At 39.3% G+C, this 21,382-nt stretch overlaps 1 protein-coding gene across 2 annotated transcripts in view; it reads right to left on the reverse strand.

The window, feature by feature from the left end:
• The window catches only part of FAT3 (FAT atypical cadherin 3), a 336,114-nt gene that overhangs the window by 96,788 nt on the left and 217,944 nt on the right, over positions 1-21,382 (reverse strand). For both annotated transcript variants that reach the window (XM_075727102.1, XM_075727095.1), the window contains exons 4-5: positions 8,790-9,104; positions 6,645-6,855 (exon numbers count right to left, since the gene is read on the reverse strand). In XM_075727102.1, the coding sequence (XP_075583217.1) occupies positions 6,645-6,855; positions 8,790-9,104 (526 nt within the window). The remainder of the gene's footprint in view (positions 1-6,644; positions 6,856-8,789; positions 9,105-21,382) is intronic.

The following is a 21,382-nucleotide window of genomic DNA, read 5'->3' on the forward strand; positions in this document are numbered from 1 at the left end:
GTACAAATGCTAAACTCTAAGAGTTTTATAGACGTGTTAAGTCTATGTGGGGCCTACTATGAAGAAGGCAGAGAAGTAGCTATCAGAATTATCTTTGAAAGATGGGTGTTGAAGGGGTACGGGGGGAGAGAGAGAGAGTGAGTTGTGTAAAAACAAACAGGACTTCTCTCTTAAAAACTCCTGCGGTTGAACTATTCTGGGAACCCCATATGAAACCACTTCCTTCTGAAGGTGCTCATGTTGAGGTCAGAGGGCTGAGCCTGTAGGAGGTGACAGCTGAGGAGGTGTCAGCTTCACACATTTCTGGGGTACTTTAGGCCGGCTTTTGAAAGCATGCTGCCACGTAACTCCCAACACTTTTGAAGTGGGCTCATCTGCAGTGCTGTAAGCTCCCGCAGTATCAGTTTTACCAATGTTACTATTGGCTATTTAACATTTTCTTTGATCACAATCTTAGGATGAAAGGAGGCTAAGGATGATGAAAATTTGTTCAGCTGCTCAGTTTTATTAATGTGAATTTTTATTACTTATTCCATTTCCCGACATATGGCACATGCTTTCCTTTTTATTGTCTACTAAAACCTGCTTTCATATACAAGATATGTAGAAGCTGTCTTTGCTAATGTGCTTGCAATTGCATTAGGAAAGAAATATTTCAAATTAAGATAATACATTGTGAGTTCCTTGGGCACTTTGGGAAAATCAATGATAAAGAAGGCTTGAACTTGAACTGGCAAGTTGGCTAGACAGGTTGTCCTGAGAAAGCATTTTAACACTGAATGACCTCAGAGAGATGTGGATTAGCTGTTGTTTGTAACACCATTGCAGGCCAAGATGTAATGCTGATACACCTTCAATACAGATTACAGACTTCCCTCAAAATACTCTGATTAAACTGAAGCATTTAGAGTGGAATTTCAAAGTCCACATCTACTTGCAATGCCATCTTTGGATGAGAAGACTTATCATGTTGGGATGATATAAATTCATCCAGAAAGTGCTTTTTCTCTCTAATTGGCTGTGAAGATTCCCAAAGACACCTAGCCCAGATAGTCATGTCTACACTTCAGACACCTAAAGTTAAGTGAGATGATTTCCACCCTTACTTTCTTGAGATTGATCATGATGCTCTTGCAAAAGCCCTGGAAGCACTATATTTCTACAACTAGGATTTTTTTTTTTTTTATGTTATCTGACAGTGTGTTGTAGTTTATATAGGATTTTCCAATATAACTCTAACCAATTCCAGCTGTTACCAAACTTAGGAAGTCTGTATAAACAGCCCCTGGTATAAAAGATCTTATTAGTTGGCTCTCACTACAGCTTCATTAGACACTTCTAGCACAGCCCTAATTTTCAATTTAACAGATGGTATAGTACGGTCAAGAAGGAGATCTCAGGAAATTGAACTGAGACACCTCTGAGCCAACAGACTATAGGTTGTGTTCTTGGTATAGAGTAGCCTTCGTTACACGTTCTGGCTGAGTCTGGAGTATTACCTTGGTTCTTAGCTTGTTTCTTGGCTTCATAGTCACTATTAACAAATTTTCCTTCTAACAGAAGTCCCATATGCTTTGGAAAGAATTAATTTTCCTTTTAATAAAAAAGACAGTTTAACAAAAAAAAAAAAAAAAAAAAAAAGCACTGAACCTTACATGACTAATGATAGAGGATTTTCTGATGTTAAGCTTACCACTCATTTGGTGCAACGGACAGGCCAAGGAAAACTTCCTGAAATGATAAAAGGGGTTTCTAGAGGTCAGCTGGAGAATTTGCCTAAGGCAAGATACAACACAGATTTGACATTCCCACAGAATGTGGGTTCTGCAGCTCTGTCCCTTTTGAATTCCAGTGTGGGGTTTCTCTTCCCCTAAAACATATTCTGCTTGTATTTTGATTATTGCATTTGCTGCAAGCAATGAAGTTTTTTGGTAGTTCTTTTCCAAGATCGTGTTCCTTTTCAAGAAGACACTGAGCCTCCCTATGTTCCTATCAGCTGCTGATACGCAGTTTAAGACAGGATTATGCTGAAATAATTTTCTCCTCTGAGAAGAAAAGATGTCAGCAAACCTGGAGGACTTGTAGGCAAATGAATCCCCATGTGAGGGCCTTTCTCCCTCTTTTCCAGTGGAAAGATCGAGAAGAGTGGGATTGAATATATACCTCAGAAATATCTGATGACTGTGGAGAATCAGACTTGTTCAGTCTTAGATGCAAAGATGGATCACACTGAACTCTGGAGGACATCTCCAAATCAAATGCAGCTAAAACCTGGCAAGAGACTTCCTTCTCTGGTAGACAGCAAAGAGCACACATGCTCCACATCCACACTTAATAAAGCCAGGATATATTGAGATCTTCACACAAGTCTCATATGGCCTACCATGCCATGATGGATGAGTGGAGAAGAGGAGAAATACAAGAGATGATCTAATTTAGAGAATAGTCCTCTAAAACACATTTTCTCAGGGAAGAGAGGATTCTCACTTGTCTTGCCCCAAAGTAAACTACCACCACCAAGGACAGTGATGATAAATTGGGCCAATTGCTACAATTCTTGCATTGCTCAGAGAAGAGAATCAGAGGAAAATGCAGAAAGCTAATCCACCCTGAAACTCAAGGGTGAGTCTGAAGTACCTCTAGGATTTTCAGGAAAAGAAGCACAGCCAAAATTTCCAATTTTTCTGTTTTCAAAAAAGATGAAATACACTTAGCAACTGCCTCAAGAATACAAATTCAACTACAAACTGTTGTTATTTGTAACATAATAAAAATTAGTAACATAACATGCAAATATTTATTCTCTTATGTACTATATCATGCTAAGAAGAAGAAAATAAAGCAGACTGAATTTTCAGATAAAATTATTGTAAGGAGAGTCAAAGCCTTGGGTTTGCTGCTAAGAAGCTGAAGGTGAGGACATAAAAAGCAGAAAAGAAATCAGAAAGGTATTTTAACTAGTTCTCAGAGACGATAATTCAAAGAAGGCTAGGGAGCTACATGTGTTTTGACATTAACAAAAATTTGCAGCCCTGTGAAGTAAATGAACAATTAATTAACATTAATAGATCTTAAAATTATTGTCAGTTAAGCACCATTGGTGAAAAGTTCTGATGTGCTTTTAAAATCTGGCTGCTCTTATAAAGGCATAGGCTGGGGGAAAAAGGAAAGATAGAGGAATGCCTGTTTGGAGAATCAGAGAGATGTTGTGCAACATGCTACTTAAGCAAGAACTAGCACCATGCAGCTTAGCTCCAGTGTCAAAGTACTCATCACACCATTCCCACCACTAACAAAGGAAGGCACAGAGAGGGCTCAATTTACATGGGAGAAATAAAGATCTCTGACTTATTTTGAAGTTCCCATTGAAAAACAGTTTCTCATAAATGGCTGAAGAAATTTAACATAACTGAAACAACCTACATTCATGTCTCTCACATTGTGGGATCTGCATGAACTGAGAATGGCGTTGAATGCAGTCTGAAAACAGAAAACAGGTATGACATCTCAACCATTCCCAATTAAACAAACAAACAAGAAAACAGGCAAGCATCCTGTTCCTCTCTAGTCCATGGGGGCAAGATGATCTCCCTGCCTGCAAGGCACCTTCCTCTCTTATTAACTGAGCTGATTAACTCAAGAACTTAAGCAGTTATTTAAAGTGTATATAATTTAGGTGCAAATTAGATGCTGAAGCTAGGCAGACAGAATACTACACAGCCAAACTTCGTCCACCCTCTCGCCTTTTTTTTAGCTGGGAGAAAGTGCATTTTATGCATTAAAAAAAGAGGTCCTCTGGAATTCCAATGCCTATTTAGTTTGAAAAGGTCATAAACATAAAGGTCAAGCTACAAACTCTATATTAAACTATGCCTCTACATAAGCCTTCAGGGCTTTTGTTGCCATTACTGTGAACTGTGCACGGAAGTCCAAAATCACAAAATACTAGATGGAGCAGGATCAGGTCTAGGTTTTTAAGCAGCACAGAAACCTTCTCTTGCATCAGCAGTCCCATACAGCTTTCCATACATGACAACTTCTACTAATAACCCATGTCTTTCCTTGGGCTTTTCAGTGCTAGACCTCAATGCTCTCCCAAAAGGGAAGTATTAACAATTTTTTTTTCCATATGATGATACTGAGGAACAAGGACAAAAAGTGTTTTTTATGTTGACACTGACTAAAGGCAGCAAAGATAATCTGGACATACAGTACTCTGACTATAAACCTCTTGGGGTGGATTTTGTCTTTGCAATTTGTATGCAGAGCATCTGGAACAACAGCGTCTTCTGCATGTCCAGGATTGTTGGCCATTCCTATTGCAGAAATGAATGCTGTTGCTAGTAATATTATTTATAACAGCAGTAGTATTTAATGACAACATTCATATGGTAACAGTACCGAACTGGATGGTCAGGGTCACCAATTTCTTATTAAGTCTAGGGAAGCTCCGTCTCCATGACCCTCTGCAGTGATGCAGCATCTTGCAGCATCTTGCAGCATCAGGAGCTACAGCCTATAGGGAAACCATCAGGGCTGTTTAAATAGCAAAAATCTTCTTCTAAACCATTTGAACTATTTTAGCCATAAAGGTCACATGAAATGACAAATTAAAGGCTTAAATTTCATAATGCTCTCCCCATCATCTCTGTTTGGTAGGCAAAAAAATGAAATACTATTATAAGGTGTTGCTAGATTGCAAGTGACTTTAATAATGCAAAAGAATGCAGCGGAAGAGCGGGGGCTTCTCTCGGTGCTTTACACAGGCAGCATTTTAATGAGAGTTGGTGAATTTGCCAAGGAAAGGACCAAAAGGCTGCAAAAGTCAGAGGAGGCCAGCAAAACATTCAAATGGGAAAAAGTGTCAATAACATCAATAAAGATGGATTTCTCCTGGGAGGAAAGTTAGGGTCAGTGAGGAAGAGAAAGGGAATGTAAATGTTAGCTAATAAATTGCATGTAGCATACTGAAACAACCGAGGGAATGGGAAGAAAACCGTAGGAGACATATGCTGTCCTTCCCCAGGGGCTAGCAGGAACCCTAGAACATGATAATAGCTTTGGGTTTAATTTGAATGTGGTTGGCACATCGGAAGCCATGCTACAAATTCAAAGAGGAAATGTTGCTGCTTCTGTCTTTCATCTGCACAAACTGGCAATAAAAGGTGGATGAAAATGACTCTGACAGACCCTTTCTCTTGTCGTCCTTGTCCTTCCTGTTGGCTAAACCCATCCGCAAATAGCTATGCTCCAATGAGAGCCAGGCTCAATCCCTGTAAATAAAGACTGCTGATGCACCCTTTCCACTAAGTCTGTGGCAAAGGCTTTTTGTTTCTCTAATCTTTCATATAGTATTTGCTTTATAACCCTTAATTTAAATAACACCACTTTGTGCAGACACAGTGTTTTACATCCAAAAGTATACAAACGTTAAGTACAAGTATCTGCAAGTATTAAGTAGCACAATAACTTTGCAGGGTGGTTGTGCTGCTGGGGAAAGTCTCATTTTGGAGATGTTAAATGAGTTATTTTAAATAACATAACTGAATCAGCAGCAGAAGCAGGGAAGCAATGCTTAGGAACATTGATTCCTGTTTCTCCACTGCAACCAAGTGAGACCCTCTACTCCCTGTCTTTTTGGCAGCTACATCCTTAGCTGCATTTCCCTGTGATTTTAAGACCATTACTTCTACGGCTTCTCCTCCTCTTTGCTAAGGATATTTCTCCCTCCCTATTTTTATAAGCAGTTTTATGTAAGGCAATTTTGTGGTTGAAATCTCACATCAAAACACATTACTCTTTTTCAGCTTGCATTCACGACAAACTTTTGGTGGCTCCATTTGTAACCCATATGTTGATGCATCCCATTCTGTTTCACAGTTAAATGGATGGCACTGGACTGTGAAAAGTTTGAATTAATTATTTGTGATAAACTGTGGAAAATCCGTGAATAAAATGATAATAATTGGACACAAATACGATAAAAGCTGTCATAGAAAGAAACGCAGCACATCCATGTGTCGCATCGCATCCTGTCACAGGCACTTATGAAAGATGTAATATAAATTGTCTCAAAGAACTTGCAAAAATAAAAGGCAGCCTGGATAGTTGTATTTTAGCAAATGTGTTTGCACTAAGGGTACCTTCTGTTGAACAGTTCTGCCCACAAGCTGTCTGTAGAATATAGAACATCTCTCGAGCATGCTTGCCACCTTGAAGCAGGGCAGTCGGAAGCAGAAAAAAAAGAACAGAATGCAGAAAAAAAGGTGAAGAAAGAGAGAAATGAGGGACAGCAAGTCTAAGTACCATAAATACATTTAGAAATGAGATTAGCAAAGTATGACAATAGAATTTAAATGACAGACAACATTAAGATTGCAGTAAATAACATAGTATGAAAAAAAACAATTCAGCCATACAGCGCTTTTTTTTCAGCTTAGCTAAGGAGTCATAACAAAAGCAGGAATATTATTATTACTGTTATCTCTATATTAAAATAGCATTTTTATTTCAGCATTACAAAAGTGGGTTTAATTTTGGGGGGGGACGGGACAGTTCATGGTTAGTTTTCTTGCTCTCAAAACCACGCATCCATATGCTTTGCTTCCGAAGCTTCCTCCTTACACCACTGGCTCCCAACTTACCGACAATATCAAACCAGAGAGGAATGTTAGATGGCTGTACAGAGACCACCCCGACAATTTCTGTCACTTTATCGCTTTCCATGACAGTGAAGTTGTAAAAGGGTTCATCGAAAGTCAGGGGCACGGGCGAGGGCGCAGGCTTTTTTATCCACTCAATATGGAGGCGTGCAGTTGAAGATTTTTGGGGCCGGCCATTGTCCACTGCTTTTATCTGGCAGGTACAAAGAAAAGAGGACTCAGCATCCCAGCTTGGCAGTTCAGACCTAATTCTATCGCCACGATGACTGCTTGGAAAATGGCCTTTGTAATCCTCTAGGTAAAGTCCCATGAAAAAAGAGGAAGATAAGCACTTATTTCTCAGTTCTCATTTTTTTCCATTACACGTTGACTTTTCACTGAAAAGATTAGTTTTAAACTGAAATGTTTTGTTTTAGAAATGCTGGTGCGAGTCCTCCTGGAGATGCAATTCAAGTGCTCCCCACACAGATCCTCCTCTCCAGAACCAGCTTCCCTCTCTGATTTCATCTTCCACCCAGTTCCCTCTTGCAGCAAAGCTGGGAGCTTTATAATGACCCTGTGGGTCATCGTGCACTTGCAAAACATGCTCACCCAGACCATGTTTGATTGTTTTTAAATGGCATCTGTACTGCAGATAAGACTGGTATTCCTTATATTGCCTTCTTCAGCATCTTTAATTGAGTTAAATAAGTTTCAGATCATTTCCCCCGCTCTCCTAAACAAATATAATTTAAAATTTTGTCATATTTATTTTCCTTGCTTTCTCCTCTGTCGTGTTCATTTAGAGTTGCCCAGCTTGGTGCTAATTCTTTTTATTATAATGTCCTCTAGAGGGATGGATAGACTTGATATTTGCCTGGCACGCTTTATGGTTTTAGTACAGCAAAGACAAGATGAGCAGCAACGAACATTTGGCTTAAGGAAAGGGAGAGGTAGGTTACAAAGTGTGTGCTTTGGTGAGTAACATCAATGTCAATCAAAGGGTTTTTCTTTTAAAACTGAAGGAAATGCTTCTGGTTATATAGGACCACTGGTGTAAATATGCTGTTACTATGCCTGTTAAAAATGGGAAATATTTTCCTGAAATACCATACCCTATGTCTTTCTCCAGAAATGTGTTAAGTGGGTTTGGTGCTAACACTCACCATCCTGCTGCATTCAAGGCGGGCAGGCCCTTAGTGAAAAGATGCTGAGGGTGTGATGAGAGGTTTCAAGGTAGAAAACCTTCAACTGTTGCATTATAATAAGGGCCAGATCCCAGACGTGACTTCCAGCTCTGCACTGGGAAAGGCACTCACTCACCTAAAGGGTGTTCTATTCTGATTACCAGGTATTTCTCGATACTTTGTTATTTATTCATTTTCCTGTCACAATTTCCAACCCTGTGAAGGTAGCCCAACAGAGACCCATTACTGTGAGTGACATTGCTTCCTTTACTACGGGCCAGACTGTGGACCTCTGACATTTTTTTATCAACTCCTTAACTACAACTTGTTGGCTTATTGCTGTAGATGAAGAGTGCACCTTCAAGTCTGACATTGCTTTATATCAACACTGCCATCTTGTATTCTTTCTTCCTTTGACCTGGTCTACATGGTTTGAGTTCTGGCAGAAGTATTTTGACTGAGTTTTCTTTTAACTCAAATTGCTGCCATAGTTATATGGTGAGAAGGGAACTACAACATACCGTACACAGTACTCCTCCTCCCTGAAGCCACCTAACTTGGACAATATAAGGATCCTTCCCTGAGGGCAAGCAGTTGTATCCACACAAAAGGTGAATAACCATTCATAGCGGTATCTGCCCAGTTCAACGTGATATAACATTGTGAGCAGACAAGCCCTTGGTCTTCATTTCTGTGTATTCATGGGAATGACTTGCACCAACAATTTGCAAGTTGACTGAACAGTCTGAAAAAAGTTCACTGCGTGCAATAGCATGAACTCTCTCTCAGACTCACTTTTTTGGCAGTAGTTGTATGTGAGTACTAGATTTCTTAATACAGTCATATCTTACATATAGGTCACACATTGAACAGTCATATATCACTCTTTATACACACGTGCCTATTTCTAAAACAAAGTCACTCAAATCATGGGTTCGTATGTCGATGGAAGAGCACTTACTGTTAAGATGTCATAACTCCCCGCTGTGAACTGCTTTCTGGAAGAAACCATCCCTGTTTTGGGATCAATAAAAAATTTCCCGTCATCGTTTCCATCCACAATGCTGTACGAGATTTCTGCATTAGGACCTTCATCTTTGTCAAAAGCAAAAGCTCTGTAGATCGGCTCCCCTCTTTTCTTACGGTCCCTCTCTGGCAGCTTGATCTGATAGACTTTCTCTGGAAACTGAGGTTTGTTATCATTCTCATCCAGAACCTGGACCACCACCCAAACAGAGGACTGCTTGGGAGATGTGCCCCCATCTGAGACAGTTACCTGAAAAACAACAGCAGTAGATGCATTATTCTGAATAGGTAGAGTGGGACTTCATAAATTGGAAAAAAACTGTTAAACATAAGGAAACACCTCTCCCTCCCCAAACCCAACCTGCAGTTTACATAGTCTTCTCTGTACACAAGCCATGCTCACTATAAACATGCTCAGTGCCTAACTCAAATATGCCCACAATGGCAAATAAAGGAATCATGAAGATATTTTACTTTTGAGATGAACCTGGAACAGGGAACCTGCAGACTAGGAATCTATTTCTTAAAACATAAAGTCCTTTTATCTCAAATCCTGAAAGTTTATCTCAGAAGGGAGAACTGGAATTAACCCATTAAGCAGGATCCCTGCTTTTTTGCAAACATATTTTAAAGCTTTTTCAGACACACCATGAATTTGAAAGATGCATTTCTTCTTAAACCCTAAAAGAATCTCCGTCACTTTTTTTCTATTAATTATTTGGAATTTCTTAAACAACAAAAGAATTTCTGTCAGTTCTTTTCATTCACTACCTGAGATTTGACAGCTCATTAATTCCAGAACTGCTTTACATGATTGTAAGGGGCACAGAGAGGCAGATAGCAAAAAATTTCTGCTGTATTGTGTAAAGAGCACACTGTGCTGGCAGAAACATGTAAAAAATAAAATCTTTGGGACAAAAGTTAATTAGTAATTTAGTTGCAACTTAAACAGAATTACTAATAATTTTCAGTCTGAAACACTGTGAAAATGAAATGATCCAAGATCAACAAGCGCTCAAGAGATTTAATAATATGCCTTCAAAATGCAATCAATATGTTTCAAATGTCTCCCTCAATATTTCGATTGCATTTTTTAAAGAGAAAGAAATAAGGCAGAAAGTTATTTCTGTTTGCATGAAAGAAGTTCAAATTTCACTTTCAGCTACATATGCTAACATGCCAGTTCCCACAGTAGCAATTTTTGATGACAGTGAGCCAAGGTATTACATACCCTTCCCTGCTCATACTGATCACTGCACATTGACTGCTTTGCTGGTTAACTCCTCGATGCTTTATTTTTCCTTAACATTTCTATGTGCCCTTACAAATCATACAGTCCTGAGGTCCAATCCTTAGGCAAAGCAAAATTTTCTGGGAACAATGTCCCTTGCCATTGTCCCCTCCTTGCAACAAGAGATCTAAATTTAGGGTAACCCCAATTTAGTACTGAGATCAGCAGAAAAACCAAAACATTTTCTAAGAGAAAGGTAAAAGACCTTTGCCATTTTCTGTATTTAACTGTACTTTTAAAAACTGATACAGTGGAAAGGAGAGGACTGACAGCCTTAGGGACTGAAACTCCTTATTTACAGAAAAATGAATGCTATGGCAGTATATAGCGGCAATGTAAAATTCCCCAATTCAGCCCATAACTCATTTGGAGAGTGGAGCCTGTCCTCCCAACGACACGTATCAGCCTCAGGCCTCTCTGTTCTAGGACTGTCACCGGGGTTGGCAAGTAGCACTTGTTGGCGTTGCCACCTCGTGATGGGGACAACTGCCTGCTGAGCCGGACGGGGACCATCCCCACCCTGCAAAGCCACCAACGTGCCATCTGTCAGTCACCAGCGAGGGGGTGCAGGGAGAGGACCCGCAGCTCATTACCAGTGTACTCAGCCATCCAGTTCACACTTGCTACACTTTCCAAAATAGCATTTATAACGCCAAAAGGCTGCACACATGGCTGCGAATCTGCCTTTCCACCCAGTGAGAGCAACACTGCCGGGGACCTCAGCCTCTCCACCACTCTGGGAGAACTTCACAGCTTCTGCAGCAAGCAAGAAGCCAATTCTGCCAATTCTCCTATTACAGGCTTTCAGCAATAAATAACTTTTTGCCCCACTTAGAGACTGAACCCCTCTCTTTCTGTTCTGCTCCGGTGCAACTGGCCAAGCTCTTGGCAAGAGCACAGGTTAAGAAAAACCTTTTTCAGGATTTCTTCTGACTCCACAGATAAAACAGTCAATGATGCCAGGCAGTACAAGCTGTAGTGCACAGACACAACTGGAGACGCACTTACTTAAATGCTGGTCAAAAATACCAAAAAAATGCTTTTTTGGGGGGTAATGTTCTTAATGCACAGAAAATACTAGCAAGATTCAGGAAACTCTTGTTTTCTGAACAGAACATCACTCAACTTTAAAACAAAAGACATTTTCTTCAACTGGCTAGCAGTCACCTACAGAAAAAGCGGGGGTGGGGAGATAAAAAGTTTACAACTAATAACGATAATGAAATCTCTGAAAAACACAGTGGTATAAACAGTCAAGCGATTACGATGAAAAACCTACATGAGTCAAGAGACTGCTCAAGAAGTGAAGCCGTCCTCCTGTCTTACCAACACACAGTCTCACAGTTTGTTAGGTTACTGCTGAAATCCTGACTAACATGGTGTTGTGGCAGTAAATACATGCATGCATTTGTTTGTTTTTGTAAGCCCAAACTTGTGGGAAAGCCGTTCAATAACACAAAAGCTGCACTGAAAATATTTGCTGACAGCTAATTGAAAATAGTAATGGCTATAACACGAAATGTCAACTAATTAACAGAAATTAACATAGAAGGCCTGAAGTTAGTCAATTCTACTCTGTCTAAAACTTTACGTCCCCGGAGAGGAAAATGTTATGTACCAGCTAAGCCTTTTTCTCTGGGTGACACTCAAAACTTTTCAAAATGACAGGCTCCAGCTCCGCTCAAAAAGCTCTGAGTGCCAGACACTGAGCTGAAGTGTGAGTTAAAGCTCTCTCTTTGCAGGCATGTAAATTAATTAATTAAGCTGCCCTCACACCAGCGATGTGATTAGTTCCCTAACTGTAAACCCACACCCCGGCTGACCCCTCTTTTCTGCTCCATCAGCCTGACCTCACTCTGGCTTTTCAGGTTCCAGCTATAAACAGGGTAAAAGAGCTGCAAAAATTTCCTCTGCCCCTACAGAAAAAAACTCCATGACAACACATTAAAACAAAATAACAAATTGCTGCCAGTTCAAAATTGTTCCCAGACAAAAATGGGGAGGACCGGAGAGGTCGTTCAGCACACTGCTCTGCAAATACTGTTTCCATCAGGACACTGTACCACACCAGCACTTAGGGGCCCCTCTAACCAAGGCAATTTTGATTCAAAGATTACCACAGTTCTCAGCAAAATCCTTAAATGTCTGGAAATTACGGTGAAAAGTAACCAGGGAGGGGAGGGAGGTTGGGACATTTGTGGGACAAAGATACAAAAGCTAAATCACATCTGGTATCTCTGGAAATGTGAAAGGCAGATGTGCAAGGCACAGGAGAGCTTGCCAGGAGAGAAGACGTAATTCAGGACCAGTGAGGTCCTTTTGTTTAGAAACTTGCAGATGGCATGGTGGGGAAAAAGAAACAGAGAAGGTGGTATAGATGAACGACGAAGACAGTCTCAATATCTGCTTGTCAAGATGTGGCATCAAAAACCCAAAAAGAGGTGAATGTCACAGTAATCAAGATGGGGAAATGGTGAGGACCAGAATTAAAGCTTCCCCAGAGGAGATGAGGAATGGCTGCTTGGTCAGCATGTGCTTTCCTAAATGCTGAACACCTTCTCCAGTGTTTGTGCTGAGTCTGGTATGCAGACATCAATGTGTGCACACTTGCTGCTTCTTGCCTACGTGCAACGTGAGATGGGGCTGGCCAGCTGCTATCCTCTGCCCTTCTGGTTAGATATTGCTGCTCATGCTGTGTCAACACAGCCTAAACAGAGGACACGACTTTCCAAAGCTGGGATACGGTCATGAAAGCAGCTGAGTTTTGACTCTCTGACCAACCATACAAAGGGTTGGTCCATTCACCAAGGGTGGAATATCTTAAAAGGAATGTGATGACATGTTTAATAGGGTCTGATGGCACCAGACAGCAAGAATAATACAAACTTTATATAGCACTTTCATGGTGAAATCCTAATCATCATTGCTGTTTTCCCACAACCTACAGACAGTTCCACTACAGTTTTCTTCATAAAAAGTGTACTCTCTGTCAGAAATTGGCATTTACCCATTCGCTTTAGTGTTTATGACTTTACTGAACCATGTCAGCCAATACACATATAGGTTCTGGTTACCTGGAAATTTCTTTGCTAGAGTAACAACATTCACACATCCCTTACAATGCTTCCTTCAGCTGGATGGACCAGGACAAGACCTCCTGACATTCCCTCTACTTACATCAGACATGTATTTTTGGAGAAAAATATACAAAAATATCTCCTTCTGCAGAGTATGACAAATTTAGTATAACAACAGAACTTTCAAAATCCAACTACAGTAATTTCCTTTTCTTCTGCAGGATCTACTTCAGTAGGTTTGGTCTATAGACCTTAACACTACCTTTCCTACAGGACTGAGAGATACTCTTTCATATTCATGTTTACGTTCAAGTCCACAGATCAACTACAAAGAGATTTCCATAGCAGTGGACCTTCTCAGTGAAAACCAAGGTCAACGCTAACTGTTAACATACAACAGCTGGAATGTTAGCTTTGGAAATGTCTTCTTTTTATGACCATGGAGAAGGCATGGAGGAGACATCTACCGTGAAAGTACTGGCTAAAACAGAGCATCAGTCTAGCAGACCTCAACACTAGTGACAAAAATCATTCTGCCTTGAGGCAGTCACTCCTCCTATGAATTGGATTGTGAAACTTAACTGAAGGAGGTTGAGGTCTTGAATTTTTTCAGAATATTAATGCAACTGTGAGGACCACCCTCCTGAACTAAAAGTACAATATTGAGTCTCATTAACAAAAGCTCATGACTTCCAAGATAATTATTAGCTCAGCTGGAGAGAGTAGATAGCAGGGATCTTACTTCAACAAGTATAACAAGACAATCAGCAGGTGTTTAATGTGAGTTATCACGACTCGAGAAGAATGAGAATCTTCTTCCACATCATTCCTTGGCAGGAGGAAGTATGCAGCCTACCCAATTTTTAAGTTAAGAGGAACTGCCACATTACTGTCATTAGCATTGCAAAATGCTGAAGATGTCATGTTTGCTTGTTTATTTTCGTTCGTGTGATAACTGCTTGATGCAAAAAGAGCGAGCTGAGATGCCTGCGTCTCATCTGAGGAGTGTGCATAATGAGGTTTTCAGGTAAAAGTCTCTCCCTTCCCCCAAGCAGAAATGCCAATTTTGCTTCAGAAAACTTTAGAGAAGAGAATCTGGTTGAGTTACTGGAGACAGAAAAATGATCAAAGGGAGCCTGAGAGCTAAGACATACCCCCGCTGTTAGTGACTAATGGGTTTGTTTCCTCTGCCAATGCGCAAACGAGCTGCAATACCTATTGTAAGAGGCTCTGGAACTCAGCCCAAGTAAGAGAAATAAAAGATTATAAAGGAGAGCTCATTGAGGGATGAATGGAACTTTAAAGTCAAATACACTGAATTACTATCTCTGCCTACTTCAGAGAGAGAATAAATTCACAGCTAAATTCTTACAAGGAAATATTTTTCTGAAATGCATGATATTACTGAACTACATGTCGGATTATTGCTACAAAGTGAAGGCAGCGTAGCTTAAAGATATACAGGAGAGGAAAAAAAAAGGTACATAAGGGGTTTTTTATTTTTTTTAGTTCAACACACATACCGAGGTAGCTGTAGCAAACTAGATGCCTTTTCTTTCTAATCCTTTATTTGGCAACTGTGGAAAAGAAGTGGGCAGCTGCTTATTTCACTTATCCTAATAGAATGTAGTGCTGTCCCAAAAGACAAATTACTTAAACACTTCTTGTAGGAAAGAGTGCCAATCATATCAATATGATCCATCATTCCTTATTTCCTTTACAATGTGCTAATCTGGGAACTCTTGTTTTCAATCATAAAAAAAATTAATACATTCACTCTGGCCAGCTATGAGAAATAAATAATTTAGAGTACATTTTAAATACAGATTATTACTGACACAAACACTCTAGGTGGCTGATTAGGAAAGTCAATGGCTTCCAGCCACATTCAAGCTAGAAAACGATGCATAATGGTCTGTTATACCATTTGAGAATTAACGATGACATCAGGTAATTTCAACTCTGTATTGCCAAAAGACAGGAAGGAAGGAAGGAAGGAAGGAAGGAAGGAAGGCAGGCTTTTTTTTTTTTGGAGTTAAATGCTCCCTGTAGTATCTGCAAGCCTAAATATTAGAAAAGTGTACTGAAGAAAGTCTTAGAGGCTTCAAATATTACCTTTTGTCAGACTCAGTACTGAGACCAGTGAGTGGATGGTAACCAAATGACCTGGCAGAATGAAATATCAGAATGGGTGACTTAAATGTCCAGAAATACTATTACCACTACCACTTCCATCACCACCACCACCACCACCACTACTACCACTAATACTAGTACATTTATTCTGTGTCATACTTTATTCTATAAGCTTTCTGAAAATTGAAACAGTAAACAGGAGTCATAAACTCTGAAAAGAAACTTAAGACTTGTATTTTAGCTTTAGTAGCAATACAAGAAAGGATCTGCATAGCTCTTGACAGTGACTTTCTAAAAGAAAAATAGTAGTTTTCCATGGGCATTGCTTTTAAAGTTCATTACAGTTTGGAGAACCTGGCAACTTTTGTGCATCAGGCTGTATTTATAGTGTTCTTCAATCAATACATGATAAGATAAGTGCAGAACCAAGCATTACTCCATTAAATTCCCAGGACAACACAGCAGCGTGCCCTATGTTAAAAGAAACTCCTTTAGGCAATCTCAGAAAGTATCTTCCCCTCAGGAATGTCAAGCTAATATAATTTTGCTTTTGAAAAACTGTAGATAAAACTTTGCTCAGAAGTGACTCTAAGCCGATCACCTTCTGGAAGTCCAAATGTGGCTCCTACTTCCACTGGTGGAGTTAAATACAGAAAACATTCACCTCTACTGCCTAACAGTAGTGTGTAATCACTTACGATTCTGCAGAAATCATCTGGTAAGAAAAAGCATTGCTCAGCTAGGACTTTTCCTGACCTTCTAGGTGATAACACCACCATCAGAAGTGGTGCTTGAAACTGCATGTATCATATCCCACATTGAGCAGTTTGCAAATTTTGTAACTAGAAGATTGGAAAATTTGAGATGATCATAGTAGGAACATCAACCTCAGTCTCCAAATAACAACTGTAAAGGTCTTTTGAGTACATCAAGAACTTCCTTTCTTTGTTCATGAGGCCACAATAGTGAATCCTGCTACCCCAGCACATAATGAAGAAAAATTTGGAAAGCAGAAGAATACACTCTGAATAGTCCTCTTATAGTATCTGGACCTAGGGGCATTTGCCCACGTTCAGACTGACACCTTATAAACAAGATGAAGACTGATATGTGATTGCTTAAAAATATTTTTTATAGGCATATGGAAAGTCTTTAGGAACAACCTATCAGTAAACAGAAGTGTAACTACCCTTATAGCCTCTGAATGAGAAAGAAGATAAAAGTTGTGTATTGGTCTTCACAGTAAACTTTGAAGAAGGTGTTTAGCTTCTGCTGATAGTGAAGATTACAATCAAAGGGTTCTGTGAACAGAAAATGAATAGTCAAATCTGAGAACATTTCACTTCAAGCAGCTTTAAATAACATAAAGCTTGCAAATTAAGATATTTATGCAGTTTAATGTTAGTAGTAATCTCTATGTCAATCGTAATTCCATTCATACCTGAATATCTACTTCAGCCATTTGTTGATTTTGTTTTTCTTGTGATAAGAAACACCTGTGATCAAATATTGATAAGTTCCCCTCTACCAGATCTGCCTCTACAGATAATGCCCTTCTCCAAAAATCTTATCTCATCACTCAGGAAATACAGTAGCTCTCAGATTTTGTGCTTCAAAAGAGGTGTGCATCAACTTCTAAGCTCACTGCACTGCCCTTTCCTCAAACATTCAATTACCCTTCATCTCCTATCCACAAAAGTCACTTGATTCTCATCTTCACTATAAGCAAGAACCAAACATCTTCTTCAAAGATTCCTCAAAATTACTAAGGCTGTTACACGTCCCCAGTCTTTCCTTTTTCATAGTAGACCAGTCAATATGTGTAATCAGGTGAGAAAAACATTCTGGGTATTAAAAAAGACACGAGATTTTATCCATGTTTCCAAGATCTTTTCCTAATATTAATAATTTATTTTATGTTTTAAATATCAGCAGAAATGCTGAACTCAAGAATATATGCTGGTATATTGCCAAAATTTAATCACGCTATAGTACTAGTCACTGTGGAGTTAACTAATCAAGCAGCAAAACGATATATACTTTACATCTTTGCTTGGGTGTGCAGCTGTATCAGTTTGTAGTATAGGTCCCCAGATATTCAAACTGATGGGAAATTAAGGTACAGCAAGTCTTTTAGCAGAAAATCTCAAATTCAGTTCAGTGATTTCCTCTGTGTGGCAACAGCCCTCCATCTATTTTGCAGTAAGTCAGCAGCACTGCCTCATGCAAACATGGTACCTGCTGTTGAACTTCCTCTAGGAAGACATAGTATGAAGGAACTTGCTCTGCATGCCCTTAGAAATATTGTGGCATGCAGTTTCTGTTACAATAGAGTAATAACTTCAACTAAAACTTTCAGTCTTCAAAGGAATATTGTCTTCTCTCCTAAATGATGATATTAAAACTTACTTCTAAAAAACTTCTGTCATGCTGACAGCCAGTGCCTTCTGACACTGGATGAAACACCCTTAGGTGAGGGTCTGTGATGGTCAGTCTTGGAACAATATTGTTATTACTTAGGAGGTAATACATTTATTTGGCTGCCGATGAGATGAAAAACATACACTGTAATTCCTTAAAGTTATTTATTTTATAGGTACACTGCATCCAAATTCTATGCTGCTATATGAAGTGGAACCAAGTATTTTCAAAAGAAAGGTAACACTCTTTCTTTTTTTTTTTTTTTCTTTTAAATTGCTCTAACAAGCAGCACTTGGTTGTGCTAACGGAGGACACCACCACCTTGTCTCTGGCAGGAAGGAAGATTATGATGCATCCAGCCCTATCTCCAGCTCCTCCTCCAGCCATTTGTTCTTCCCCTGTCATCAGTTTGCAGCCACCTTCACCCATCAATAAACTGTTTGTGCATCTGTGCTACGAACAGGGCTACTGAAAAAATCAGGGTTTAACATAAACTGCCGAAAGACAGCTAAATCCCCCAAAAGGCAGATAGTTAACAAGTGATGGTGAGAAAGCAAAACAAGGAGAGGCATGCCAGGTCCCCAAGGCAGGGTGGGGGAAATTTCTTAAGATATTTTGGCCACTAAAGGAAAATGCATTCTGTAACTACAATTTTGGTGATGAATTCTGCAATTCCACTAAAGATAGTAACTTACTTCCTGACCCCGCCCCCCCCCCCCCCAATCCCTACCGAAAATTCATCACTTACCAAGCCTTTGATCAATACCAAAGTAGGCAAAGCCAGAACGAGTGATCTCAAGGTAAAAGACTTTGTGTCCTATTGGTAATTGCTGAAAATATCCAATTTCCATCTTACACTATTTTCCCACAATATGCAAGGAATAATGAATGCTCTCCATCCACACATACACATAAAACATTTCAAAGACAGCTTTATAGCTGATAGTCTGACGAGTAGCCTCTGACATTTAAATGCAATTTAGTTTTTTGGGGGTAAAAAATGAAGCTTCTACAGTTTTATGTTCAAAATAAAGCTTACCAGTTAAAAACCTGATTAATAAAGAATGGATTTCTTAGCCAGGTAGAAAGTATATAAAATCAGACCTTTAAGGGGTACAGACTGTTCCAAATTTTTGATCTTGTAGAGACATTCTAAATTTACAAAAGGCAAAAATGGACATTTTTGGACTCAGAAATTTATCTGGCTTTAGTGAACTGTCACTCTGGAAGATTTCTGTGACCATTTCCATTAATCTAAAAGGAAAAAATGAAGACATGCTTTTTTTGCAATATTCAAGTAGTATTTGACAGAAGTTTCTTTGGTTAGTAATGAGATGCAAAGGAAAATTTTAATCGACTTAGAGGACAATGATAGCAATTACTCCTGCATTTTGAATAAAGTAATTTTTGTAGTTAGATGAGGACTACATCCGAAAATACCATACAAAACAGTACAAAAATGCTCAGAAAAACAGTATGAAAAATAAGTAAAATAAGGTAAAGGAGAGAAGCATGAATAAGGAGGTTGGTCGTTGGGACTTTTCCCAAGGCAGTTTTTTGTAATGACAATATCATCCTGTTTTTGTCAGACCAGGTTAAATTAAATCAAATCAATAATTGCTTTGATTATAGCAATAAAAAATTCTACTTGACTTCATGATGCCTACTTCACAACTTTCTGTGACAAATTAATTTTAGACAGATAATAAGCATTAATTGGGCCGTATTTAATCACATTTTCATCTAATAGGCAACACAGACAAGCCTTATTATCTCAGTCTCCACTTGTCTTTGATTCTAATTGTGCTATAAATATCTACTATCCAGTTTACATTGACATGGGGTCAATTTTACAAGCTGGTTGAGAATCAGCATGGGACTATACGTAGGGAAAAAAATGCAGATTCTGATTTTGAAGCCAAACTCGTATTCTTGAACTACATTTATACTTTTTCCAAATTCAGTTTCCAGCTTTGAAAACTCAGCCTTGAAAACAGGCTCCGGTATTATGTCCAGTACAAAAGATGTGAAACTGAAGTTCAGATAACTTCTACTGATAAAGGATGTGAGCCATCAGCCACTTCCCTGACGGGTGCATTAGGACTCTGTGTTTCATCTGACATAGTAAAACCTTGCTTTTTTTCACTAGACAGGACTGATACAGTTAAATGTACATTTAGGGACCAGTTCACTGTAACCCTGTTTTTCATGTAGTCAGTTTAGTTCTCTTTTCAGCTCTGTTGAACCTCTACAAACTTCCACAAACACCTGAATAGCCTCAGCATCCCCAACCACACCATAGAGGGTGGGGCACGCACATGCTACGTGGCTAGAGATGCACAGGGAAAGTCTAAAGACAAGTGTTTCCCTGCTGAACCGAGCTCATGTGGTTTGAGCAGCCAAAGAATTACAGGTATCTTCTTGGGGGAGAAGGGCCTGGCCAGCTGTGAAATCCTCTGACTTGGAAATCAATGGGAATTTTCCCACTGACTTTAGTGAGAACAGGGTTGCACCTGGAGCTCAACATCCTCATTTCAGCTTGTTTTTATCTCTCATTCAGCTTTTGTCCAGCCCTGGGCTCCAGCTGCATAACAAGTACCTGAAAGCTGTAAGCCTTCGACAAAAGAGTAGAGAAGCACCCCCACCACTGTATGCATTATAACTGACTGGGAAGAATCTTAGTTTAACACCCAGGCAACTGTGGGGTTTTTTGTTTGCTTTAAAGAAACAGAATTTAATGCGTAATTCTTTTCTTGAACATGATTTTTCCCTGTTGGTTCAATCTGTTACACATACAGCTAGTGATCCTGCGAACAGCAATGTATATGAATAATTTTCAGATTGTGTCAAGACCATACTACCGACATAAATAAGTAGGTGTGCATATAAGAACAAAGTCATCTGGGCCTAATGATACAACAGGAAACACTGTCCCAAAGTTTTACCATACCAAATGTGTTGCAAAAAAAAAAAAAAAAAAAAAAATCCTGGCCCGAAAAGTTAATTTCCCTGAGTAACACTCAGAATGCATTAAAAATGTTCGGGTTATTAATATTAATTAATCAATTAATACTATTATAATTGATTAATTACACAGTGCCTGGAGTCCTGGAAAGGGATCATTATGTGTCTGAATAATAAGAAGATGACATTCTACTCCTGCAGTGCAGGAGGAATTTTAAAAGATCGCAACTTTTAAATATTCTTAGCACTTTGATTCTTCTGCAGAATTAGTCTTTAACGTGCATTTGGTTTTTGCAGCCACAGGATGGCATTCACTGCTGTGCAAAGGGTCAGTGAAATGTAAGGAGAGCCTAGGAGGTGTATTTTCTGTCTGGGGAAAGGAAATACTTAATAAAAATGATTAATATAAATTTCCTGTTTTCTACTGGTGACAACCATTTATTCAAGAATGTAGTATCAAAATCTTACCACGCACTGCCCTTAAGGTTCACGTTCTTGCTGTATGGACACCAAGGCTCTCAACAGATACTTCTCTTGCCTGACTTCAGTAAGCCAGGACCTTCTAAAAATACAGAACAGCAGTTCCAACTTGGGATACCAGCAACTGCATAAAGCACTTCAGTTTCACTTCCACAGTTT

The sequence above is a fragment of the Pelecanus crispus genome, chromosome 1, assembly GCF_030463565.1.
Source record: "Pelecanus crispus isolate bPelCri1 chromosome 1, bPelCri1.pri, whole genome shotgun sequence".
In the NCBI taxonomy this organism is placed as follows: domain Eukaryota; kingdom Metazoa; phylum Chordata; class Aves; order Pelecaniformes; family Pelecanidae; genus Pelecanus; species Pelecanus crispus.